Source organism: Sapajus apella, unplaced genomic scaffold (genome assembly GCF_009761245.1).
Source record: "Sapajus apella isolate SASKATOON/1434 unplaced genomic scaffold, GSC_monkey_1.0 scaffold1, whole genome shotgun sequence".
Lineage (NCBI taxonomy): Eukaryota > Metazoa > Chordata > Mammalia > Primates > Cebidae > Sapajus > Sapajus apella.
Genome location: NW_022436941.1, coordinates 49,606,120 through 49,633,610, shown reverse-complemented (window position 1 = coordinate 49,633,610; position 27,491 = coordinate 49,606,120). Strand labels below are relative to the sequence as shown.

The 27,491-nt window shown below is 35.0% G+C and overlaps 1 protein-coding gene across 4 annotated transcripts in view; it reads left to right on the top strand.

Annotated features, from left to right (window-relative positions):
• ADGRV1 (adhesion G protein-coupled receptor V1) overlaps nt 1-27,491 on the top strand; it is a 565,868-nt gene that overhangs the window by 30,832 nt on the left and 507,545 nt on the right. For all 4 annotated transcript variants that reach the window (XM_032276299.1, XM_032276290.1, XM_032276304.1 and 1 more), the window contains exons 2-9: nt 13,063-13,247; nt 15,733-15,882; nt 16,999-17,094; nt 18,500-18,604; nt 21,183-21,296; nt 23,248-23,813; nt 24,471-24,741; nt 25,102-25,431. In XM_032276299.1, the coding sequence (XP_032132190.1) occupies nt 13,063-13,247; nt 15,733-15,882; nt 16,999-17,094; nt 18,500-18,604; nt 21,183-21,296; nt 23,248-23,813; nt 24,471-24,741; nt 25,102-25,431 (1,817 nt within the window). The remainder of the gene's footprint in view (nt 1-13,062; nt 13,248-15,732; nt 15,883-16,998; nt 17,095-18,499; nt 18,605-21,182; nt 21,297-23,247; nt 23,814-24,470; nt 24,742-25,101; nt 25,432-27,491) is intronic.

Here is a 27,491-nt window from a genome sequence, read left to right as displayed (position 1 = left end):
TTAATTACAAAATTGATCTTAGGCTTTATCATCAAATTTTTTAATTTATAAATCTCTGTGTAACTGGGAAGCCAGAGAAGCCCAATCTCAGAGATTTTTCCTTAGAGATAGAAGCATATTGACAAAACATCGTAGCATGAAATCTCAAAGTTCAGTGTGTATGAGACAGATGGAGAAACACATTAATATTGTCAAGTCATTGGCTTCAGACTTCCTGGGATGGAAATGTTTGTAATCCCACTTAGGTTTTAGGTTTCAAATTTATGGAGGGTTATAGAAATTGGGGAAATAATAGAACATGTTCAGATACTTTGGTTGCAAATTAAGGCTCTTATTTTAACAGAATTTTGTACAGTCCTTGAGTCCCTGTGGAAAATTGTTAATTGAAAGGATTGAATATCTAAAAAATATTAAATATCTTGTCTTAGTTTGGTAAGTGGCTCCTGGCAGTAGCAATAGATAATATGACATGCAAATGCCTTCTAAATGAGAAAGAGATAGTACTTAGTTGGACCATAAGTTATCTTCCAGAGCTTTACCTAATTCATTTGAGCATTACATATTTAGCCAGAAAAATAAAATGTTTATTTTTCTTCATATCATTGGTAAGTTCATACAATTCTGTTTTGTGTCAAAAGTAATAAATGAAAGTGAGAACCAGAAAAGAGCATGTTGTGAACAAAATTAAATAAAAACCTACTTCTTTTTAAAAACAAAAAAATTTTTAAAAGATGCATTTTAAAAAGAAAACCAAAATTTCCTTTTACTTAGAAGCAAGGGAAAACCCGGCCAGGTGCAGTGGCTCATGGTAATCCCAGCACTTTGGGAAGCTGCGGCGAGTGGATCACCTGAAGTCGGGAGTTCAAGACCAGCTTGACCAAAGTGGAGAAACTCTGTCTCTACTAAAAAATACAAAAATTCGCCAGGTGTGGTGGTGCATGCCTGTAATCCCAGCTACTTGGGAAGCTGAGGCAGGAGAATTATTTGAACCTGGGAGGTGGAGGTTGTGGTGAGCCAAGATTGTGCCAGTGCCCTCCAGCCTGGGCAACAAGAACGAAACTCTGTCTTTAAAAAAAAAAAAAAAAAAAAGGAAGCAAGAGAAAATCCAGCTCTTCTAAATAAGCCTTGTACTAAACAGGAACTAAGCAATAGGCTTTTTAGAATTTCATAACACTGGGAAATTCACCTATCAAAACCTGGGATGCAGCCAAAACGATACATGGAACAAAAGCATATCTTTTAAATAATAAAAAAAAACTAACTTGTTTTTCAATTTATGAATCTTAAAAAAACTATAATTAATGAATCAGGGTAGAGAATTGATAAAGATTAGAAAAGAATTGATGAATTAGAAAACAGAAAACATTGGACTTAACCCCAGATCAAAATATCCAAATAAAGTCAGTAGTCTTATAACTTCACTTTCCAGTAGAGGAAGTAGACTCAGATGTTGACAGCCTACCCATAGTTGCCCTGCTGATAAGTGTCAGAGTACTCTAAGGGCATGGATGATAGGCCTTGCTGCATTTTTTTCAGTGTGAAAATTAGAATTATCCAACTGGCCCATTAGCCTAAATTCTGGGTAATGGTTTATATTTTTAATGGTTAGAAAATGGTTTGTGAGTGATACTGCTGGAGACTTTATAATTGCTTGAGGAAACCAAGGAAATGTAGTAAAAACCAGCAGTCAGTTGGGGATTGCTGGAGGCTTGCACAATAAGGGTGTAGAAGCATCACTACAACCTGGAACATTATGATCAAGAGCCTCATTAACAAAAGAAATAATGAACTTAGACTAAATTGATGACTTCAGAGAATATTTGAAGAGGAAAATCTGAAATTGTCAATTAGCTTTTTGGCAACACATCTACATAAATGTGTGCTGTAATGATCCTGTATTCTATTAATTCTATTAGACTCTCATATGTGTATCCCATTCGTCTTCCAATTAGATTCCATTTCAAGTTTTGCAGATTTACAATACAGCATCCTGACAATGTTTCAATGCCCGGTACGGTTTTTAATAAGTGGGTAGATGGATGGAAGAGAGTGACTTTGTTTGATTTAAAGGAAAGCAGTAAGAAATTTTCAAAAGGGGTGAGGGGTACTATACATAGTGACTTCCTTCCACAGCGTATGGTATGAAAAAGAGGGAAAAGAGTAACTTTGCAGTAGAGCACTCTGACAAATACTATCTCGGCCAGGTAAGCAAGCTCAACAGCATTAGTGATAAGTCATATTGATAGTATGTGTACCTTTTATATAAGTGATGAGAAGGTCACTTTGCCTTTTCAGTCTTCCCCAAAACCCATAAGCCCAGTCTAATTGAGAAAGTTATCAGACAAATCCCAACTGAGGGACATGCTACAGAACACCTGACCATATTCCTCAAAAGGGCGAAGGTCATCAAAAATAAGAAAACTCTGAGGAAGTGTCACAGCCAAGAGGAGCCTAAGGAAACATGACAACTCAATGTAATGTGGCATCTTGGATGTGATCCTGGAACAGAAAAATAAAATTAGGTAGAAACTAAGAAAACTGGAATAAAGTGTTGACTTTAATTAGTCAAATTGCATTATGCTTTGTATTTCTATTGTGTTATAAAAATGATTAATAGACATTTAAAAAATCAAGATAAAAAGTCATTGTGTGGCTTAGCAGCACCTGAGTGGTTAAAAAATTTATGGTGTTTGAGCCTGAAGACAGATTGGGTGCATGCAAAGTGGTGTGGCAATGGTTTCCATTTCAAAACACTTTCAGGGTCTCTTGATCTAACTTTTGGTTTCTATCATTTCTTTTTCTTTGTTTTTGTTGTTGTTTTTTAACCTGAAGAACCACAAATTATTACAGATTAAATACAGACTTTTTTTTCTAACCATGAAAAGTACTGTTCTTCTCTGAAATCATAGATGTAGCTGGGAGGGTAGGCATCTGCAAAGTTCCCAGACCTTGACCTGTGCTTCCTATGCCAGTTGTGGTGTGTAGAGGTGGCGGTTACTGTGGTTCAAATTTTGGGAGTCATCCAGGAACATCGGGAGCCCCAGCATTTTGTTCTTTCAGATACAGTGTTGTAATTCATTTATCTCCTGACCTTGAAGTTCATGATGAGTTTCATTGTCTTTTAAACTTTCAAGTTCTCAGTGTTTCCATCTACTTCACACATTCCTTCACTCTAATGTTGCTACTGTGGAGGGTAGGCAGGAGATTGTGGGTGTATGGTTGGTTCTCATATAAGACAGTCCAGGATGCCTGATGCTGTTTCCTTTGGTCTCTTGACCATGTGCAGACTGGAGGTCTAGAATTTGGAAACTGGCACTTCATGATGCACAGAGATGGATTCCCTCCCCTGGGACTCATAACTACCTCAGTTCTGTAGCTGTTCATTATGCTTCCATTTAACAATTGATGAAACTCAAGGCCATGTGAAGGGAAGTGACTTGTCTAAACTTCAACGGCTGAGAAGGTGGCAGAGACTAGACTTGAGCCCAAGGCTGAGTGGGATCAGTGCTTGCCTCCTGCTTTGGAGGTGACTCAAGACTCAACACCCCAGGAGGCGCTTGCAGTGTCCAGCTAGAGGCTTCATGGCATCTGTGGTAGGATGCTCACGTAGGCACTGCCAGAAATTCTTCCCATTGTCCTGTAAAATCAAAGTCCTGGTACACTGCATGGAGGTATCCCACAAGGCAGTGAGTGTGCATGTGTGCATGCTCACACACGTGTGCATGCACATACATGCACACTCACCACCTGTGGACTGCTTTTCTACCTCTGAATGACGTGGAGATAAGACATTTCTTACTTTTCTCTTTGACCCTAGTCTGAGGAGACATTAGGAGGATATGGGAGAGCAAATTCTCTGACTAACTGGCAGTTACTGCTTAGTTCCAGCAAGGGATGCTATGGAGAAATGTGGACCCAGATTTGCCATTTCTAGTAATTTTTCAGAATTATCTGGAAATCCATTTCTTTAAATGTGAAATCTTCAAATTTTAAATCTTGGCAAAAATGATCTTTTAGTGTTGTTTTGTAAACAGTTTGGATAAAAAACACATATCTCTAGGCATCTGGGTTTATAACATTAAACTCCCTCTTTTGCTTTCTTACTGGCAATAAGTGCAAATAATTCATTAAGAAAACACAGGCACCTAGATTCTTCAATAAAACAGACTGTCTTCAATGAAGAGAAAGAAACTCAAAGTATCCAAAGAAACAATTTAAAAGTTTTTAGAGAATACTTCAGAATCTCAGGAGAAAAAAATAATTTTTTGTTTGACTAGAGCTAATTAAAGCTGTTTTCAGTGAGATCTTAATTTCAAGAAAATTGCTTTTCATGACCTTTGTCTATAAGATCTATGTAGAATTGCAAAATTATATTTGTTTGGGAAGAGTTATAGGAGGCAAAAATCTATCCTTAGATTCTTAGACCTCTTTTCATAATTTGAGAAATTGTTGCTATTGATTGTTTTTGGAGATGGAGGGGTGCCATCTAATGGTGGTTTAAGAAATCTTAATTAAACTCGTGATCCTTATTTTGTAAAGGACCTGAAAGACAAATGGTATCTTACTATTTGACAGAGATATTGTCACATACTCAGATTTATAACCTATATGAGCAAATTTGACTTATTGTTTCTAAATAGGCCTCAAAAGATTTAGATTAGTGAGATTTTCATTTTGTGCTTTGCAAATGTGGGAGAGGGAAAGCACAATTGAAACCCATAATCTTCTAGAGCTCACGGAACTCTGGAATTAAAGTTTCTCTACACTCTTCTTCCTGTTTCCATGGTGGGCATATGTGATCCAAATGTAAACAGCTCGAATGGCTTTTGTGATCTCTTTGTTGATGACTCATGCAAACGGGAGTACATGAGCTCATGGAAAATGTCAAGCTTAAGTATTCTAGAAAGAAGATAGAAATCAGAAGTCCAGTTACGTGAGTTAAAAGACTTTATGTATTAGATCAAATAGTTACTTGCCCTGTTTCTGTTATGTAAAACGTTATTTTTCCTGGAAGTTTTTATCTATACTGCATTATTGTTCATGGAAATGACCATTATAGAACCAGTCTTATGTATATACCACAGCAATTTGTCTTATCATAGTTACTTCTCTGGAAAAAATTACTGTGTTAAGGTACAGTTTTTGAAAGTTTAAAAGCATGAATCTCACACAAATATAAAACGAACGTGCCAAGATTTTATTCAACCTATTAGTGAGGAAACCAGTAAACTGTGAATACTGATTCAAAGAGCATTTTTGGAACAAAGTATTTACAAGAAAATAATGAAGAAATGTTAAGGGCCGAAGCGGGTGGATCACGAGGTCAAGAGATCAAGACCATCCTGGTGAACATGGTGAAACCCCGTCTCTACTAAAACTACAAAAAATTAGCTGGGCATGGTGGCGTGTGCCTGTAACCCCAGCTACTCAGGAGGCTGAGGCAGGAGAATTGCCTGAACCCAGGAGGCAGAGGTTGCGGTGAGCCGAGATCGCGCCATTGCACTCCAGTCTGGGTAACAAGAACGAAACTCCGTCTCAAAAAAAAAACAAAAACAAACAAACAAACAAAAAAACTGGTTAACATCCTACCAGGAAATAAAGCGGTAACCTATGAATTATCTGTTTCACGGTACAAAAATTACTTGCACTTTTTAATCAAGTAAACGGGTGGTAAAAAAAGTACTTGCACTTTTATAGGACAAAGTTTTTCAAATTTATATGTGATTTCACTAAGTCTGAGACCTTTTATCAATGGTAAACCGTTACTGATTTAACTCAGTGTGTTTCTCCAGATCTTGGGTGGGTCTGTGCCTGGTGTGATCAATAAAAGCATAGTCTACACACTACTTTATGGCTTGTATTCAAGTTTTGGATACCTTTTTTTTAAAAAAAAAAATCAGTGTCTGTGATCCTCTGAGGTCTGTGCCTGTGCTATTGTCAGAGTAAAATAACTCTGGATCTGACAAAACTAAATACAGCAAGGAAGGATGAAAAGAGTCTCTTGCTTTCTTTTCCTATCCATGCTTTTCCTGCCTTCCCATTACTCTAAGAGGTGGGTTAATCTACTTCTTTATTCATTTTTTCATTAACTAAGCATGTCTTGAGAGCCATTACATGACAGGGACTGTGCTAGGTGGTGGGTAAGTAAGCTAGTCAAGATGAACAAGGTCATTGTCCTGCAGGTGTTTTTGTTCTGAGGAGAGAAACACAATAAATGCAAAGTGTGACAAGTACCAGAAGGAAATAGAAGGGCGTTGGTTAAAAGAGGAATATTAAGCTTTCATGTAGACATTGTGTTAGGAAAATATTTATTATCTCAGCTAAACACCGTAATTATTGTAGATCTCATCAATAAAAAGGTAGTTTCCATTGACTTTCACTACACCTATCCATTCATTCTCCAGGGAAGGGTAGACACAATAATGGTAACTTGCACTTTCCTAGACCACATGTTGCCAAATCAAAAGTGGTTGCCCTCTACACCTCGGGGGCAACGGTCATCCTGGTATCCCACTTTATATCATCTTGTTATTTCCTTTGATGATTTCCTGTGTTTCATTCTTAATTGCTAATCCTATATTTTCTTCTTTCTTTGTTTATTTTCTTTATTCCCTTGTTTTGATGGAGAATGCCCTTCAGTAACATCCTGAGAAAGGGTATGTAGAGAGCAAAGTTTTAGGTCTTGTATGTTAGGAATTATGATATTATCCTTCCACTTAACTAATAGTTTCATTGGGTATAGAATTTAACTACTAACGTTAGATAGTCACCTTTAATATAGCACTTTACAGAAAAGGGTTTTCAGACAATTAGATAAACACAAAGGACAAAAGGAAGACAAAAGAAAGCAATAGCAACTCAGTTTTAAAGGCAGATGGATGAGTAGTGATTGTCTTAGCAGACCCAAGGAAAGAATTCAAAGGGATTCCAGGATGATAGAAACAGGGATCCCAGGATGACTGTTGCCCATCATGTGTAGAGGGCAACCACTTTTGATTGATATAGGTTTGACAATATGTGATCTAGGATAGTGCAAGTTACTATAATTGTGTCAACTCCTCCCAGAGAGTGAATTGATGAGTGTAGTGATAGTCAGTGGAAACTGTCATTTTATTGATGAAGTATAGAATGATGATGATGTATATCTGAGACAATAAACATATTCCCAACATAAATGTCTACATGGAAGCTCGAAATTTCTTTGTTAACTAATATCTTGGAAACATATGGTGATTTCTGTATGCAGTCTATATGCAGAAGAAGACAAAATTTGTACCAGCAAATTTTTTCTGCTGGAATACATATAGGTCTGCATATATATAGTAATATATATATATATAGACATATAAACAATCTCTTGAGAGATACGGATGAAGTTGATAACTGGGACTGATTGTGGGTAGGAGCAGCATGTGGCTGGTGGAGGGTACTGTGAGGGAGGCTTATTTTTTACTGTTTATCTTTTTGTTCCTTTTTAATATTGTGCCACATGCATATATAAGTTCTTTAAAGATGAATAAAATAAAATGCATTTCTTAAAAATTGAAAATAAATAAAAGTAAAGACAGTAACATTACAGTCTGCATAAGACTATTCCTTTTATTTATTAGTTTTAAAATGTTTAGCATTTACTGTAATTGTAACAGATTACTTTGCTTTTGAAAGTTGTAAATTTAAATTGTTTTGCTTTGGGAGAGGGCAAAGGTCAATATTTTTTGGTGGTACTTGCCAGATACAAATAAGACAGATTAAGAATCTTAGAAGATGAATAATTGATGATATGAATGATGAAGCTTCTCTTGTTCCACAGGAGTAATTCTATAGTTTTAGAATGCCCCTTAGTAGATGTAATAGAATTCAAGTAATTCTAAACTTGAAAACCTTGTTCCTTTAGGATCATATTTTCAGTATTAATTACCTGGTGGTCACACCGTGGGAAGATGCTTACTATGGCATTGACAAGGCAAAAGATGAAGCTAAAAGGTCAATGCGTTCATTCAGCTCTGCACTAGTAATGTTTGTCTGTTCAGGTCTGTGTCCCATCACTCATAGATATCTATAGTTTTAGAATGCCCCTTAGTAGATGTAATAGAATTCAAGTAATTCTAAACTTGAAAACCTTGTTGTTTATTCTGAAACATAAAGAAATAGAGCTAACTTTCAAATTGAGGGAAGGTTTTTTATTGATGTTGATTACTGTAACATTAATTGAATTATTATTTTATTTCATTGCCTTCTATTGGGCCTTAATTCTCATTTATTTATTTTACTCTCTTCCTGATTCTACTCTGCTTCTACATAGTTATTTAGACAAAGATAAAATGACTCTTTCCATGTAATCAGAACATGCTATACTTATTATGTTTCCTAAGGTGCCCATCATTGATTTGAGACAAGATGGGAAGAAGGTACTATCCTAGATAAACAGGCTTTAGAATTTATTTGTTATCTAGATAAACAGGCTTTTGAATTTATTTGTTATAATGACATGTTGTTGATGAGTTTTAATATTTGATGCTCTTATGGGCTAAGTAATCCAGATAAAAAATAGAGAAAATATGAGTAGGTTTTTAAACAGGAAGAAAGAAGCATCCTGGACAACAGCAATAGGAATAAATTAAAGCCAGACTAAGGCAAAGAAGCATGATATTGGGGTTCCTTGGTGACAAGGTGAAAAAGCTAAGAAGGGCCTTAGCTTTTTCAGGACACTGAGTCAATATGGTACACTCCTGTCCTGCTGTGTTCTATTCGGAAGACATCCTTAGTTTGTCTAAGTGTCCTGTTAGTCATTGCCAGTTTTGAGGTGGAGGGGAAAATATTAGACTGTGAGTACAGATGGTGGTAATAATTGCATGGGAACAGAAGATAGCTAGTGTGGTAGCCTTTCATGAATGTTTAGATAAGAGTAATACTATTGAATGTGAGAGTGGAACAGAGGGACTTTCCACTTTGTTTATTCTAATATGAGTTTGCAGTATCACATACTGGAGATTGGTGAATAAATATTGATGTTTAGTGACAGAAAACCCAACCCAAGCCAGCTAGATCACAACATGTAATTTATTATCTCAGTCACTGAAAAATCTAGGATAAAGCCAGATTGAAGAGCTTACGCTTGACTATCAAAACATGGCTCCTTTCATCCCTCTGGCTCTGTCTTTGGCTGCGTTGGCTTCATTTCCAGACTGTGGGAGAACTTGCCCCAATTATCACAATCCCAAATACGGTGGTAGAGGGAATTTCCATTCTTACGCTGAAGCGAAAGCCTCCAAATTGTGTCTTCTGTCTTCTTGGCTTTGATTGACCTGATCTGAATCATATGCTCAACCAATGACTCTGTTTGAGCCAAGCAACATAGTTTAAGTATCTTTATGTCCTCAGTGATTGATTAGCACGGGGTGTTGCATGATGTACGGGTACACAATATACAAATGTTACATTAAACTGTAAGCTGCTTTTCTGAAAACAACCATTTTGCACTGTAAGAGCTAGTGTAATATAGTCCAGATTTTAATTATGAAAATTTTTTGGAGCAAAATTAGGTGACTTGTTGGAGAGACTGAATATGATTACTAGAATTCATTAATTTGAGACTTTCTGCCTGTGTGTTATCAGGACTCTATCAAAACCTCACAATACAATTAAGGAAATAAGAAGTAAAAAATTAACTGAAATTACATACCATCTTAGCATTAAGAGATAAGAGATATATTGGCAGAGTTATAATTTATTTTGAATCATACAAAACAAAAGTGGGAGGTGGGAGGAAGACATGGATGATAGCTGGAAATGAGAGGATTTGAATATTGGAGTATCATGCCATTGGAGAAGGGGAATGATGTCAGTGATGCAGAAGTTATTCTTTCACGATTGCAACAGAATATAAATTATGCACATCATGATCTTAAAACATATGTTGTTTGAAATTCATTTTATAGAGAAGTTTAAAAATAAGCGGTCTGACAGGGCATGAAAAAATTTTGTTAAATAAGAGAAAATATGACCTAAAATAGATTTAAGACTTATGTGCTGCATCAATTACTAATGCCTTGTCTTGTGAGTTTAGTTTTAAAAAGGGAATTCCAAAGACCAGATTTTTAGTGTGATAGAAGAAAATGTACTTAGTTACTCTAAAAAATAAACTATTCAGCATTCGTGTAATTATGCCTGTATTCTAATGGGAACTTCATTTTCAAAGTTTTTTTTTAATCTTTAAATTCTTTTGAATGCCAACTTTGCCACAACAACTTTTCATACAGTGTGAAAAGATGAAAGCAAAGGAGATGTAATTATCAATGATGTCACAGAATTTGAGGCATTTCCAATCATGCCTGTATGCTCATTTTGCATAATCTCAAAACTCACTGATGTGGACCAATTTAAAATGAGTTTACTGACTTAAACACAGGAACTTGGAGCTCTAATTGCCTGGGGAACTGTAAGAATGCAGCATTTGAGCTCATTGGTCCTGACATAAAAAGATGCCGTTAAGTAGTCAAGAGAACTGTAGTGTCATTTAAATAAATGTAATGTTTATTAGAATAATAAAGTGAAACTTTTAGGAGATTCATAATTATGCAGTCTTATGGGAGTTTTTGGTTATTGTGCATGAGCTTAAAATATTTGAATGCTTGGAAACATGTAGCATAAATGATCTATTATATTATTTAAGGTGGTGGTGTGTGATTTGTTGAAATACAATGTAAATGGTAGTATAGTGTGGTTATTGGGTTGAGAGTTCAGATTTAGCCTCCTGGATTCAAATCCTACCTAGCCACTTAGCTGAATAATATTGCATATGTTAACCCATCTCTGCTTTAGTTTCCTCAGCTATAAAATGGTACTAATGCTATGCTTACCTTCTTAGAGATGTTGTAAAGATTAAATGTGTTAATGTATATAAAGTACCTAAAACAGTGCTATGTAATCATTTGCTGTTATGATCATTCTTTAAAGGTCATCACAGTTTTTCTTCAGAATACACAAAATCTTAAAATGCAATATTAGAACATGAAAAAAACATATGAGAAAGTTCACACATATAGCATTGAAAAGTTCAGTAGTTAACTTATAACTACAAATGTAGCCTTTTGTGTGTTCACTCCAGGACGCACTTCTAACACTATTCCTTACACTTTAGGACAGTAATTCTTAAAGTGTATTATACCAAGGATCAGTTGCATCAGAATTAACAGGGCCACTTGTTAAATACATATTCCTGGGCTTCGCTTTAGAACCACTGGATCAGAATTTTTGAGAGTGAAAATTAGCATTTTAACAAATACCTGAGGTGATCCTTATGCAAGACAAATTTTGAGAACTGTTCTTACTTGTTCATGATTCCCTCTATTCATGCTGTAATCTCACTTTCACTCTCACATTGCATTTCAGATGTCTTATTTCTCTCAGTTCCCAGTTCTATCACATCTCCTGTTCAAGGAGTTAATGTTTTTCTTTCAAAATCTCAGTACACCATAGTTGATCTTTTTCTTTCACATCCAAAGCCTAGGTTGCTACCTTCTACCTCTTCCATTTTGTACTCTCTTCATTGTACCTTGTTCATTTCTTTCCTTCTGTTTGTCTTAAGTGGGGTGTGAAATCATTCTGGCTTTAGAATTCCATAAAAGACCTTTAGTTGGCTTTAGTTTAGCTCAGAACTGCTCCCACTTTCCTGTCTCACACATGCTTTGCTTTTTCCCTTCCCTTATCTTTTTCATTTTCTTTCTTTCCATGAACATTCCTGGATTAGAAGACAGGGAAGAGTTTGCAGCTGGTCAAGGAAAACTATAAGTTCTTTAGCCTTATGACAGGTTTACCTGGAGAGAAGGGACAGGTACTAAAGAAGTCCCAGTCCTTCAGCATCTCTGTTCCTGTTAGCTTATTTCTTCCCTGGACTCTGTTTGAACTTGGCATCCCTGTCTGGAGTTTGCAGTCAGAAGTGTGAGACATCATTGAGCAGTCTCAGACTGCATTGTTTATATATGCTTAACTGAGAACATTGCATTTAAATCCTAAAATATACCAGGAACTCATGTATTTGGTGTTCCTAAATATAAAGCCATGTATAAAGTGGAAACACCACATATAAGAAAATTTTATTACTTCTTGGCCAAGGTACAGATTAATAGGAAGCATTTTGGCTCATAGAGTATGTAATGCAGCTCCCCTTTAAAGCACATGAACTTTTTATGTTCGTATGACTGGTCACATAGATCCATGGAATCTTAATGATCCATGAGGGAAATTGTTCACATTTTTAGAGGTACATCTACATTACAAAACAGCAGCACTTTTAGGAGACCACTGCACTGTTGTGCTTTTGAAAGCACTTGAATCCCAGGGTGTTGAAAGTAGGAACAATATTGATGACTTATAAACACACATATCGTAGTTAAAAAAAAAGTAGATGTCATGGAAAAAAAGGAACTATACACTTTGCCAGATTTGCTTATTTTAAAGCAACATGGACATTTTCTAAAATGTGGTCTTAGTATTTTAGCTAGTAAAATGAAAGAAATTTAAGTCCTGAAAATTCATCCCTCCTTTGAATGGATTAGAATTCCCTAGCAATAACTAAGAATTAAAAACAATTCTCAAAGAAGATAAATTTAAGGAAAAAGTAGACACCAATCAAGAAATCATTTTATTGCTAAAATTTAGCTTTAACTGTTTCAGTTTTGGCTGGCATTTCATAGTTTCATTTGTGGAAATCTGGGGTTTAATTAAATTTCCATGTTAGCTGCTTAGGTTTTTCTTAAAATGTGAATGCCAATAAATTTTTTAAATGAAATAAATTTAATAAATAACTTTAACTTATAACTATTATCTTGGTATAAAAACTAAAAATCAAAAATATTTCTGAACAATAGGAAGAGAACCATAAGAATAGAATAGTAATTTTTAACTTCTGTCATCACACATTTGAGTTTGATGACTTAATATTTCATGTATTTATGTCTTATTTACTAACTTCATACTGTATTTGTATCTATAGACAGCACATTGTAATGAAAATAGATTAGATGTATTTTGTGAATAATATTTTTTTCTGTTTTTTTTTAGGGATGCCCTCTGCATCTTTATTAGTAAATCTTCTTTCAGCTTTACTCATCGTTTTTGTGTTTGGAGAAACACAAATAAGATTTACTGGACAAACTGAATTTGTTGTTAATGAAACAAGTACAACAGTTATTCGTCTTATCATTGAAAGGATAGGAGAGCCAGCAAATGTTACTGCTATTGTATCGGTAAGACATTATTGTAGTTCTATTTTTACTGAAATCGATACGTTTCTTAGTTTTAATGGCAAGGATTTTTTTTTTTTTTTCTGTATGAGATTTTGAGCAGTTTCATTATGATAAATGATAGATGATTTGCAGATAACACCATTCCATTTATATCTCTTGCAGGTTTATAGAGTGCTCCAACATAACCATGTGCATTTGACAGTACTGTTTTTAAAGATATAGACTGATCATTTTACAGCGTTCATATATTTATTTTAGAACAAGAACATTTCATTTTGGGTAATTTGGATTGTAGCTATCTCTGCTCAGACATGCTATCTATTGTAAGGTGGTGTAGAGAAAATGTATGGAATACTTAAAAGTAGAAAAATGGCAATAGGAAAAAAAGCTTTAGTTGTGTCCGAGAGCTCTTTTAATGGGAAACATTAAGTATATTAATTTAAGTAAATGTCAGGTAGAATTTGTTGAGCTCTTGATCTATCTTGCACACAGTTTAGTTACTGGGTGGATTGTGTGTGCATAAGTATGTGTCTATTTTTAACTGGAAAGTAATGTCATGTGACCACTAAGAGTATTGCTATATTTGAGTCTCAAAGTACTTAAAACTTTTTGTTCGCAAAAATAAAATTTTAAGTAATAGGTTTAATTATCACATTATGAACTCTTATAAAAGGAGAAGATGATGAAAAACTGTGAACAAATCCAATGTTATAATTTTAGTTATTTATGACATGTATCTATATATATTGAAATTATTTTTAGCTTGAGTATACATTATATTAGATAATCTTTTTCATATAATTTTGATTGAATCCTATCATTTTTTTCAGGTTCCTCTATCATTTTCCCAACTTTTCTTGATGGTGTTGTAATTACTTTGTGATCATTCTTCCTTTTCATTGAGGTTGATTCTAATTTTTGCTGTTATGAATGTTATTTTGGTGAAACTATTTACATATATTGATTTTTATATATTTTGAATTGTTAAATGATTTTCATAGGCTGATTTACTGTGTTTTTCTGTTTGTTTCAGTGGCTCTTGTTAATTCGTTCTTAAAGCTTGTGTCATTTTCTATAGCAAGGTGTATTTTCCAACACCCTTGATGACTTAGTTGGATTTCTCAAGTATTTAAAACTTAATTTATTTTTATGTATGAGAACTAGAAATTGGCTAAAATTTTCCTATACATGTTTTTTACTACGTAAAATACTTTTTTATTTAGTAAAAAACATGTATAGGAAAATTTTAGTTTTTTACTAAATAAAATATATTTTTCTAGTAGCTAAATTACTCATTTGAGCTTTTTGGTGAAAGAGATCTCATTTTGATCTGCACAAGTTCATGCAAAATCTTACCAATAATGCTGAGAATCCTTACTAGCAATGCTGATTTTACAGACTAAGATCCTAAAAAGTTAAGGAAAAGTTTATGATGACTAAAACATTTGAAATGCTAAAAGACTTAGATCTTTATTGGAGATGTGGGAGAATATAAGTACAACTTTCGGTTGAGTTTGGGAAAGAGCAGTTTCTTTGAAATTGATAGGGAAATATTTGATTTTCCTGACGCATTTTTTGGCAGGCCACATCCACCTTTCTTTTCCTTCTCTCTCTTTTTTTTTTTTTTTGTGTTGACATATAAAGTTGTACATATTTTGGGGGTATATGTGATATTTTAATATTTGTATACAATGTGTAATGATCAAATTAGGGAAATAGGGACGTGTCTCACTTCAAACATTAATCTTTTCTTTGTGTTGGGAACATTACAATTCCTCTCTTCTAGCTATTTTGATATATACAATAAATTAATGTTAACTATAATTTCCCTACTGTACTATCGAATACTGGAACCCATTCCTTCTGTTTTTGTACTCCTTAACCAACTTCCCTTCATTCCCCTCTTCCTTTCCCAGCCTCTGGTAATCACCATTCTACTCTCTACCTCTCTCAGATCCACATTTTTACCTGGATGAGAACATGTGATATCTTTCATCGTCTGGCTTATTTCACTTAACATAATGACCTCCTGTTACACCCATGTTGCAGCAAATGAAAGGATTTCATCCTTTTTTATGGCTGAATAATATTCTGTTGTATAGCTATGCATATGCAACATTTTTGTGAGAATTTTAGCTATAATTTTTCTTCTTGTTAGGTTTTCTGTAGTCTACTCCAGATCAATCAGGAGCAGAGAAAGAAAATTCACATAATTGCTTTCCTATATAATTATTATTTTTCTATGTAATATTTATTTTTATTTCACAGCATGAACAAATGATTTTGTTTACAACCATTTATTTTTGTTTATTTCTGAGGATAAGCTTTTTTGCTTATTATTTATGATTTTTGTTTTTGTATATCCTACCTATAAACATTAATGTCAATTAATTTATGCTTTGTCTCTTGATACTGTAATTAACATCAGTTTTGCTTATCCTAATACTGTGTTAAATAAGAATGATCTATATTTTGCATTTGATAGCTCTATGGAGAGGACACTGGTGACTTTTTTGACACATATGCGGCAGCTTTTATACCTGCTGGAGAAACAAACAGAACAGTGTACATAGCAGTATGTGATGATGACTTACCAGAGCCTGACGAAACTTTTATTTTTCACTTAACATTACAGGTAAGGTCGTGTTTTTAAAAATTATAAGGAAGACTTATAAAACTTATAAAAATCTTTCTGTGCTTAGCAATATATCTATCTAGAGATGAGCCAGTTCAGATAAGTGATGGTGGTATTCGTAGAATCCAGAACTGACAGCCTCTTCAGCACTTCCACCATCTGGTTATTTTTTGATCTTGTCCAGAAATTCTACAGCTAGTTTTTGGATCCATTCAGCTTACTCAGGAATTGCCATGACAGATGCTCCAGAAAACTTGGCCTGCTCTTTGGCCCCCCTTTTTTTTTATTCCTCCCCTGCTGCCAGATGTACAAAGAATGACTGTGACTTCTGAGTTCAAAGGACAAGGATACAAAAAGCAGGCATAGAAGTGGGAGGTCCCTGTGACTTAAATTCAGAGCACTGCTCAGAAAATAACTTGAATAGCCTTAGGTTTAATTGAACTTTATGGCTTGATCTGTTAGGTTGAGGCAATGACTTGCTAACACGATTCTGGTTGTTTTTTCTAAAGAGCATTAAGAATTTTTTTTTTTTTGAGTAATTATGTCACTATCATTAAAATGTTTGTGAAAATGACACTTGAAACAGTTATGTTTTGCTCTCTTAAACCATTCTTTTAAAAATACACTTTCATGCTGAATTTCAGTAGAAATGTTACAGATAGACTCTCAATTTTATGAACAATGTTTTAATATTTTATCTTTAATTTGGTTCTGTGATTTGTAGAATACTAAATTTTCAGTACCTTCAATAGTACAAGAAAAATTACATTGAATAGAATTTTGTACTCTGTATTTAATTCTCTGTTATATAAGTGATAACATCAGAATTATAACTAATTTATAATATAGCATTACTAGCCAGTGATTATTTATCATTATATGGTCATGTATTATTAAGAGTCAGTGACTACTGGCTTTCAAAACTTTTTTCAAAGTTTTTCATTTGGAACTTCTTAACCACATTGATGTATTTTGAATGTTTTCTTAATTTGTGCATTAAGATTAAACATGTAATTTTATTATATTCTGAATAATTATTTGAAGACAAATTCTACAAAACAAATATTTAGTTTGTTATTTTATTTTTATTTCATTATTTTTGGGATTTTATTTTAGAAATCTTCAGAAAATGTGAAGCTTGGATGGCCAAGGACTGTTACTGTTACAATATTATCAAATGACAATGCATTTGGAATTATTTCATTTAATATGGTATGGCTACTATTTGACGATACTCATGGTTGTTAAGATAATGGTTTATTAAGTTTTAAAAATTAGTTTTCATGATGTTAGCTAGTGTCATTCTGTCTTTTGATATTTAAATAAAATTTGCTTTAACTTTATCCCTGTTTCACATTCTGTAGACCATTCACTTGTTCTACCTAAGATGTTTGTGAATTGAGGAGACTTGTATGATCGTGGTCATCTTTTGTCCTAATCTCTTTCTGCTGATTGTTCCACCTGACTCCTTTGTTACCTCTCCTGTCTGGTCTTTAACTCAGATATACCACTCAATGCCTTTTGCCTGATTTCCCCAAATGTCACCTAAGGAGAGTGTTGTTTGTTTGTCAGACTAGTCTCAAAGTTTGGAGTTAATGGGAGATGAGAAAGCATGTTAAAATAATACTTTTCAAAAACCTTACTGTGAACTTGAATAGTAGTCACTACTGCTCTTCAGAATTCTGTAGTCATCTCAACTCTTAGATTTTCCCATTAATTAATGTTTTCTGAAGGTTGAAGCTCCATTTCATCCCATTCACTTTTGCTCAATAGTTTATTTTCTATTTTTTAACTGAATTTCTGTGGCTCTGGCCAATCGTTTGTTCAGAGGGTTTTATCATTAGAAACAAATACAAAAGATAGGGCTCTCCTTGAGAGAAATTGTTTCCAGCTCTTAAAATAAAACCGTTTATCTCCAATACAGTTGAATTTGATGTGATCTGTCTCGTTGAAACAACCCCTCGAGATGGGCGTTCCCAACGCCAGTTATGGATGGGGCTACTGAACTTCACTGCCACCCTGAGAGCTGGCCACTGCTTCTGCAGCTTGTGTGCACTTGCCTGTGTCCATGCTCCTCCTCTCCTACCCTGAGTTTCCAACAGCCAAACCAGCATATTTCTTTTGAAGTCCTCGCTTTCACCTCCTGCAGAGATCCTGTCCTTAAAGTTATTAGCAGTGTCTCTTTTTCACTGACAAGCTGGCTGATGTGGAGAAAGAGTGTTTGGGGGCAAGGCCAAGTGGTGGTCCCAGTGACTGCTGCCTTGGTCTGAAGGCTTAACTCATGTCTGTTACTGGGCCCCGGTGAGCATTTGAGTTTGTCATCTTTCAACTAGGAAACCTTTAAATTCCTCAGCAGAACAGCTAGTTGATGGTAGAACCAAGTCAAGAACCCAATCTTTTGCCTGACTAGTTTTTATTTTCCCTTTACACTATTATTTTTAACTTTTTTCAGCATTTTAAAGCTGTAGTTCATAGAAGCTAGGAAACACCACATTCTTATCATACAGTGTAGATAGATTTGTCTTTGGAAATTGAGCATTTCTGAGGTAATAGTTTTTACCGCCTCATACCTCTCATTGCTCAGCTACTGATCATCTGTGCTTACTCTCCTCAATAGCCTCCCTCAATCACAGTGAGTGAGCCCAGAGGCAGAAATGAGTCTGTGCCTCTTACTCTCATCAGAGAAAAGGGAACCTATGGAATGGTCACTGTGACTTTTGAGGTAAGTTTATTCTGAAATCAAATTTAATTTAATTTAATTTATTTATTTGAGGTAGTTTTGCTCTTTCTGCCTCGGCTAGAGTGCAATGGCACCATCTTGGCTCACTGCAACCTCCGCCTCCAGGGTTCAAGCAATTCTCCTGTCTTAGCCTCCCAAGTAGCTGGAATTACGTATTTATTTTTATTTTTATTTTTTTTGAGTCAGTGTCTTGCTCTGTTGCGCAGGCTGGAGTGCAGTGGCGTGATCTCAGCTCAATGCAACCTTTGCCTCTTGGGTTCAAGTGATTCTCTTGCCTCAGCCTCCCAAGTAGCTGGAATTACAGGCATGTGCCAGCACGCTTGGCTGATTTTTGTGTTTTTAGTAGAGAAAGAGTATCACCATGTTGGCTAAGCTGGTCTTGAACTCCTGGCCTCAGGTGATCTGCCTGCCTTGGCCTTCCAAAGTGCTGGGATTACATGTGTGTACCACCGTGCCCAGCCCTGAAATCACTTTAAATTCGAACACTGGAGTTAATGCCAGATGGCTGCAATTTTGAAAATCAAAGTTCTTTGTATAATAAACATGACACAATACAATTAAATAAATATGAATACTTTTCTGATCTGATATATTTCATGATTAATATAAAAAATGTTTTCTTTGTTGCTTGTGTATACGATGCTTACATGAAATACAAGCTAACATTTTAGATATGTGGGAAAAATACATCATAAAATAGAATAATAATGTTAATCATATAAAATTCACAGAACTTTTAAGATAACTGTCTTCAAATATATGAAATTTTAAAATACCCATGGATTACTTAGGTTTACGTAAAATTATTTAATGTGTTGCCTTTCCCCATTTTATTTTTATTTTTATTTTTTTTGAGACAGGCTCTTACTCTTATGCCCAGGCTGTAGTGCAGTGGCACAATCAAGGCTCACTGCAGCCTCAGCTTCCTGGGCTCATGCAGTCCCCCTACATCAGCCTTCTGAATAACTGGGAGTACAGGTGTACATCACCATGCCCAGCTAAGTTTTAATGCTTTTGTAGAGTTGAAGTTGCATTATGTTGCCCAGGCTGGTCTCAAACTCTTGAGCACAAGTGATCCTCCCTCTTCAGCCTTCCAAAGAGCTGGGATTACAGGCATGAGTCACCATGCCTTCCCCCCACCCCCTATTTTTTTCAGTACACCCAATGGATGTTGGTTATAGCCATTGCACTCCACCATGGGAATCCATGAATGTTACAGGATGTGGCATGAATACAATAAGCTATGGGTGAGGCGTATTTTTTAGGTGCTAGCTCTAACCATTTTATTTTATTGCTTGCAGACCATGTGCCCATCATTGTGTCGCCACATTGCTGTTCTATGAGATACACATTTAAATCTTCAACTAATTTTTGTGTTTTTTGGGATCCAGAACATGATCATATACTATTTTCAAACATTAGAATGTTAGCAATTTCTGATACCAGTTTCTTTCCTAATTATTAATTGTAGCATCAATAAAATGGAAACTTGTATTTATATAACGCAATTCTATGGAAGCACAGAAGAGTTTTTTTCATGCTTGTGGGTGTCCACATCATATGGTAGTTATGTTCATAACTACACAGAACATAGAACAGCAGAAGACAGTAATGCATGAAAAACATAGTAAACACTAAATATGCAGTAGTCTTGGAAGTTCTACACTGGAAGTCATACACGATTTTTCATGTACTTAGGAATATGCATTTAGATAATGAATTGTTGAAAAATTTTCTGATAAATATTGGAAACACTAGAAAATAATTGGCTGTAGAAAGGATAAAGCCTCTAGGTTATGGTGTTTTCAACTTATCTATGGATGTCTAAAGTTATGTTACCATGTCTGTAACCTGTTTATTATTTAAATAATTATAAGTAACATTTTTGGAGTGCTTCGTATTGCCATATACTGCTGTAAGTTGATAGATGATCACTGCATACAGGTAGCACCTCTCCCTAGCACTTGGTCTCTCTCCTGCTATTCTTAATTTTTCCTCTATGATACTTATTATCATCTGATACATGCCCATTCATTTATTTATCATTTATTCCCTTTCTTTAAATGTCAGGTCTATATGGAGGGGCGTTTGCTCTGTTCACTGCTAAATCTTTAGTATCTAAAAGAGATGCCGCATGGAGCACTCAACAAATGCTTTTTTAAATGAATGATTTGATTTATTCTTCACATCTTCACATGCAGCTTGTGAAGTGGAGAAACTGGTATTTGATTCCATTACTTGAGGGAATTTACTAATCTTGAATACCCTTTCTTTCATGAAGAAATATTTTTAGAGATTTTCCCTGTCAGCTTTAACATAATGGTTGAGAAAAAAACAGTTCTTAAAAACCACATAGTTTGATGCAACTATAGTCAATATCTATAATTATAATTACATTATATGACCTATTAACTCGAAGGGCATAATTAGGTATGGGTTAGTGTAATTCTTGCAGAACATCTTTAAACTTCAGATTTTTGTCTGCTGACATCACAATGATGCTTTCTTAATCTTGTGAAGTATTCGATATTTATTGATGGCATTGTGTGTTTCTTTGCAGGTAGAGGGTGGCCCAAATACCCCTGATGAAGATTTGAGTCCAGTTAAAGGAAATATCACCTTTCTCCCTGGCAGAGCAACAGTAATTTATAACTTGACAGTACTTGATGATGAGGTTGGCTAATGTTTTTTTTTTTTTTTTTTTCAAGACGGAGTTTCGTTCTTGTTACCCAGGCTGGAGTGCAATGGCGCGATCTCGGCTCACCGCAACCTCCGCCTCCCGGGTTCAGGCAATTCTCCTGCCCCAGCCTCCTGAGTAGCGGGGATTACAGGCACGCGCCACCATGCCCAGCTAATTTTTTGTATTTTTAGTAGAGACGGGGTTTCACCATGTTGACCAGGGTGGTCTCGATCTCTTGACCTCGTGATCCACCCGCCTTGGCCTCCCACAGTGCTGGGATTACAGGCTTGAGCCTCCGGGCCCGGCCGGGCTAATGTTAAATACCTAAATGGAACAAGAATTCTGTGTTGCAGAACACAGTCCTCTATGAACTTAATGTATTGTGGCCAGTCATACCTCAGCAATAAATAGCTAATTATTTTGGAATACATCTTATTAGTATTTACCTTACTTAATTCACATTAAATTGCACATCTAAAAGCAGATGAATCTGAATATAACTGGCAACCATACATATACAAACATATAAGCATTTTGTATACCCTGATAATCGATTTTTGTTGGTGCTTTCAATTTTGAGCAAGAACAGTACTAACCCAGAGTAAATATTTTACCATAAAAGCAAAGAAAAATTCTACTGTAGTTGATATTCTTTTGTTTGGATATTTTCAATGTTCACTTTTATGGAAAGGTTTTTATTGTTTTCATATTTCACATTGAAACTACCAAGGATAGAGATTCATGATACAGCTGGCTTAACTGGTAAGAAAAGAATGAATCTGAACAATAATGTGCAAGGATGTCCCCCACATGAGCTAAACAAGAGAAAATACGAGTTTTTATAGAAGAATCTTAAGTTTTGCCATAAAAGAAAACAAAAAGGAAATAGCTGGGAATTTGTAACCCTTCCTCTACCCTCCTACAAAAATTCTAAAACCAAATCACAAGAAACCTTAAGAGAGGCAAAAAAGAAATATTAGAGGATTAGAAGACGTTATTAGAAAACAGTTTTTCTCTTGAAAAAATGTACTATTTGGAAGCATTGATATCTCTAGTTTTTCTGATTCTGGAAGCAAGCAAAAAAGCCTTTTTGTTTTAAGATCTCAAAGCATTGAATGGGCTATAATTTGGGGAGATGATTAATTATACATTTTGATTATAAATTTAAAAGACCATCAATCAAATCATAACATTCTATTTTTAAGTTAAATAGCTTTGCTTTTTATGTTGCTACTGATGGAGGTAAAAGCATGCATTTTTTTTCACTTTCATTTCTAAAATAGTATGGTAAATGAAAAGCTCTCACAGCACAGTGGAGATTAACCCCAGGATTTCTCCGCAACAGCAAAAAAAAAAAAAAAAAAAATTGCTCTTTAACAATGTCAACATTTGTCCTAGTACTGACTCTTATAGCTTTTTCTCCAGAGAGGCATGATGTGTATCTTGAAAAGCATATGTTGGTGTCATATGTTTCACTCCTGAATTAACAACCATTTGGAGAAAAACAAGAATAATTCACAAGGAAAACTAACAATTTTTATGTAATATTTAATGTACTTTCCAGATTCTTGGGTATTACTACACTTTGAATACTGCTTCTCACCTTACTAACCTGATAAAACTGATAGAAATGTATGTCAATTTTTTTACTATTTAATCTTTGGGGTTAATCTAAGGACCAGTTAAGGCTGAAAGAGATTATGCCTGGAATTCATTACTTGTACCATTACTTTGTTACATTTTCTTTTCCTGTCTAAAATACATTATTTACCTGTGGAAACTATTTTAGTAATTGGAGACTAAACAAACCTCTCACTTAGCTCCTTCAGTTAAATAATTTTTATTTCTATGTAACTGTATTGAAACATAATGGCTTGTTATACTTTAGTTTCTTTGCAGGTGTTTTGGCTGTTGATGTTTTGCCCTGTTTATATTCCTTTAACAGATACCAGAAAATGATGAAATATTTTTGATTCAACTGAAAAGTGTAGAAGGAGGAGCTGAGATTAACACCTCTAGGAATTCAGTTGAGATCATCATTAAGAAAAATGATAGCCCCGTGAGGTTTCTTCAGAGTACTTATTTGGTTCCTGAGGAAGACCACATACTCGTAATTCCAGTAGTTCGTGGAAAGGACAATAATGGAAATCTGATTGGATCTGATGAATATGAGGTTTCAATCAATTATGCTATTGTAACTGGGAACTCCACAACACATGCCCAGCAAAATCTGGACTTCATTGATCTTCAACCAAACACATCTGTTGTTTTTCCACCTTTTATTCATGAATCTCACTTGAAATTTCAAATAATTGATGACACCATACCAGAGATTTCTGAATCATTTCACATTATGTTACTAAAAGATACCTTACAGGGAGATGCTGTGCTAATAAGTCCTTCTGTTGTTCAAGTCACCATTAAGCCAAATGATAAACCTTATGGAGTCCTTTCATTCAACAGTGTCTTGTTTGACAGGACAGTTATAATTGATGAAGATACAATATCAAGGTATGATTTATTTTAAACATGTTGCTACCATTATTTTAATATGTTCTTCCAAGATTTAAGTTTTGTGGTATTGGATACAACAATGAACTGTTAGAATATGTGTCACTTTCTCTACCATGACTTCACTGTTTTCTTTCTTATTTGGAGTGTAATTATGCAAATGATTGATAGTATAGTAGTTTCTGAGGATGCATTCACATATTTACACTTTCATATTAAAAACGTTTTTTTCCGCCAGCCATGGCGATTCACACCTGTAATCCCAGCACTTTGGCAGGCTTAGGGGAAGGATTGCCTGAGGCCAGGAGTTCGAGACCAGTCTGGACAACAAAGTGAGACTCTGTCCACAAAAAAAATATAAAAAGATTAGCTGAGTGTGTTGGTGTGCACCTGAAGTCCCAGATACTTGGGAGGGCAATGTAGGGGGATTACCTGAGTCCATGAGGTTGAGTTTGTAGTGGGCTCTGATCATGCCATTGCACTTCAGCTTGGGCAAGAGTATGACCCAGTTGTAAACAAAAAGCAAATCAGTTATTCTTTTGTTATATAGATTCTGGTTTTATCAGTGTTTAATGGACAACTTGATATTGGGAAAGCTTATCTCAGGGAAATGAAGTGTACTATGTGACAATATGTATTTCTTTTAAAAAATTTAAGATTTGAAGAAATCACAGTGGTTAGAAATGGTGGCACCCATGGGAATGTCTCTGTGAATTGGGTGTTGACACGGAACAGCAGTGATCCCTTACCAGTAACAGCAGATATCAGACCCAGCTCTGGAATTCTCCATTTTGCACAAGGGCAGATGTTGGCAACCATCCTTCTTACTGTGGTTGATGATGATCTTCCAGAAGAGGCAGAAGCTTATCTACTTCAAATTCTGCCCCACACAATACAAGGAGGTGCAGAAGTGAGCCAGCCAGCAGAGGTATAACTCTTATTATGCTTTATGCTTGTTAATATTTCTGTGCTGTAGAAGAAAGAGTTTGATCACACATAAATCTACTTTATGTTTAGTTTGAAGGGACAGGAAAAATAATAGTTTCCTTGCTCAGTATTCCTTCTGAAAATAAATATTTTATCCTCTAAAAAATTCCACAAACTATGATTTAGGAACATTTCCAAATCTGTTTTCGTTCTTCTTTTACTCCATTATGTACATAAAGTCATCATTTTTAAACATGAAGTATAAATACATTTTAAAATTAGAATAGCATGGAAAATACAGAGTTTGATAATCTCAGATGTGAGAATTCTATACTTTAATATTTTATTTCTTCATCTGCAGCTTTTGTTCTACATTCAAGATAGTGATGATGTTTATGGCCTAATAACATTTTTTCCCATGGAAAACCAGAAGATTGAAAGCAGCCCAGGTGAACGATACTTATCTTTGAGTTTTACAAGACTAGGAGGAACTAAAGGAGATGTGAGGCTGCTTTATTCTGTACTTTACATTCCTGCTGGAGCTGTGGACCCCTTGCAAGCAAAAGATGGCATCTTAAATATATCGAGGAAAAATGACCTCATTTTTCCAGAGCAAAAAACTCAAGTCACTACAAAATTACCAATAAGAAATGATGCATTCCTTCAAAATGGGGCTCACTTTCTAGTACAGGTACTTTTATGATTAAAATAATCTTAACTTTGGTTAACCTTCACGTGTACTAATCTATGTGAAAGAATTAACTAAAAATTATTTTGCCCTTGTTATTTTGCTGTAATTTATATTTTGTTACTAAAAGTTATTTAGGGAGTCAGAAGACTGTGCCTGCTTCTAAGTTATATAAGGATAAATAAGACAAGAATTTTTATCAAATTTAATATTTTAATTAGGTAACATTAAAAGGACACCAGATGTGAAACGCCAGTCATTCAAGTCAGACTATTATGGATAACATAGTAGAGTAACTTGTAAACTATTACAGGGAGGGCGGGAGAAAGAGGCTAACCTTGCTTTGAATTGATTTGGGAAAATATGACATAGGAATAGGATTTGTAGAATAAATATGTTTTCATAATGAATATTGCAAGATAAATATTTCAGAAATAAAGCAATATGATATATATTCTTTTCTTTTTAGACAGGGTCTCACTCTGTCCCCTAGGCTGGAGTGCAGTAGCGCGATCTCAGCTCACTGCAACCTCTGCGTCCCAGGTTCAAGCGATTCTCCTGCCTCACCCTCCCAAATAGCTGGGATTACAGGTGACTGCCACCATGCCCGGCTAATTTTTGTATTTTTAGTAGAGACAGGGTTTCATCATGTTGGCTAGGCTTGTCTTGAACTCCTGACCTCAGATGATCTGTCTGCCTGGGCCTCCCAAAGTGCTGGGATTACAGGCATGAGCCACTGCTCATGCCTGTAATCAACAAATTTTATAAATACTTTAAAATAATATACTCAAAAATCGATTTCTTTGTCTAGATAGAATCTCTGGACCTTCAACTATTTAGTAAAATCCCCATGATATATCCTTCCATTTTAAATATTTCATTTCTCAACTTCTGTTAAATATTACTTTTATGGCCAAAGTGTAAAATATCTGTACTCATTTATGATACTATTATTGTTTTCCATGTGTTGATTGCTTGATACTGAAAATTCAAAATCAATAAAGGATGCTTATCAAATTTGAATTATGTAAATCAGTTAAGTGCAGAATCAGGTAGTGTGAATGGATTGACAAGGAAAGAGCTAAAATTTTATGTCACCATACATTTTGCCAACTGAAGTATGTAGCAAATGAAATACCGTGTTTCACAATTTTTTTTGAATCATGCCACATTTAAATATATTTCATATTTTGCCTAGATTTTATGATGGATTTATTATTCCTTCCTCTGGAGTTTCTCATTGTCCGTTTTCTATATGTCATCTTCACTACATTATTGAGACCTTGCCGCTGTCTTCCTGTGCATGTTGAATGTTGAGTTTAGCTATACTAACTGCTTTGTATGCTTGTTTCACACCTGTTGTCTGGGATGGTTTTTACTGAACTCCTGAATTTCCTTGATCTCTTGCGTTTTTCTTTGGGATTATGCTGTAGTTTTGTTGTAATATAGCTACCCTCAAATACATGTGCTGAAAGTGTATATGTGAGGTAAACTTTTTGGGTCTTTGAGCAGCTGAAATGTGAAATTTTAAACTGACATTGATAGTTTGCCTTGGTAGAAGTTTCTAGGTTAAAATAATTTCTTCTTCAGAACTTGAACGGTATTGTTGTTAAGCTTCCAGAGTTGCAGATGAGAAATTTGAAGTGAAGGAAATGATTTATCTTTTAGATAACTTGATATTTATCTCTGAAAGCTTTTTGCAGCTGTTCCTTGGTGTTCTGAATTTTGTAGGACTGTGTCAGCACTTGGTAGCGTGACTGTTTTCAGTTTGAAGACTCCTACCTTTTTCTGAGCTGAGCCTCCAGGCATACTTGTGCTGTTTGCGTATTTTTCAAGGACTTTTGTTCTGTCCAAGGGACTTAGTGGGTGACCTGTTATGGAGATGTAGGATTTGTTAGTAGGTAAAGGACACCTTTTTGTAATATGCCTACACAGAGGGAAGCATTTGTCCTCTTCCCCAGAGCCCTACACTAATGGCAGTAGATCCTGATCTTCATCTTTATTATTATTTTTTTTTGTTTTCTTGCATCTCCTCCAAGTGGGAAGATTTTCATGTAATGTGT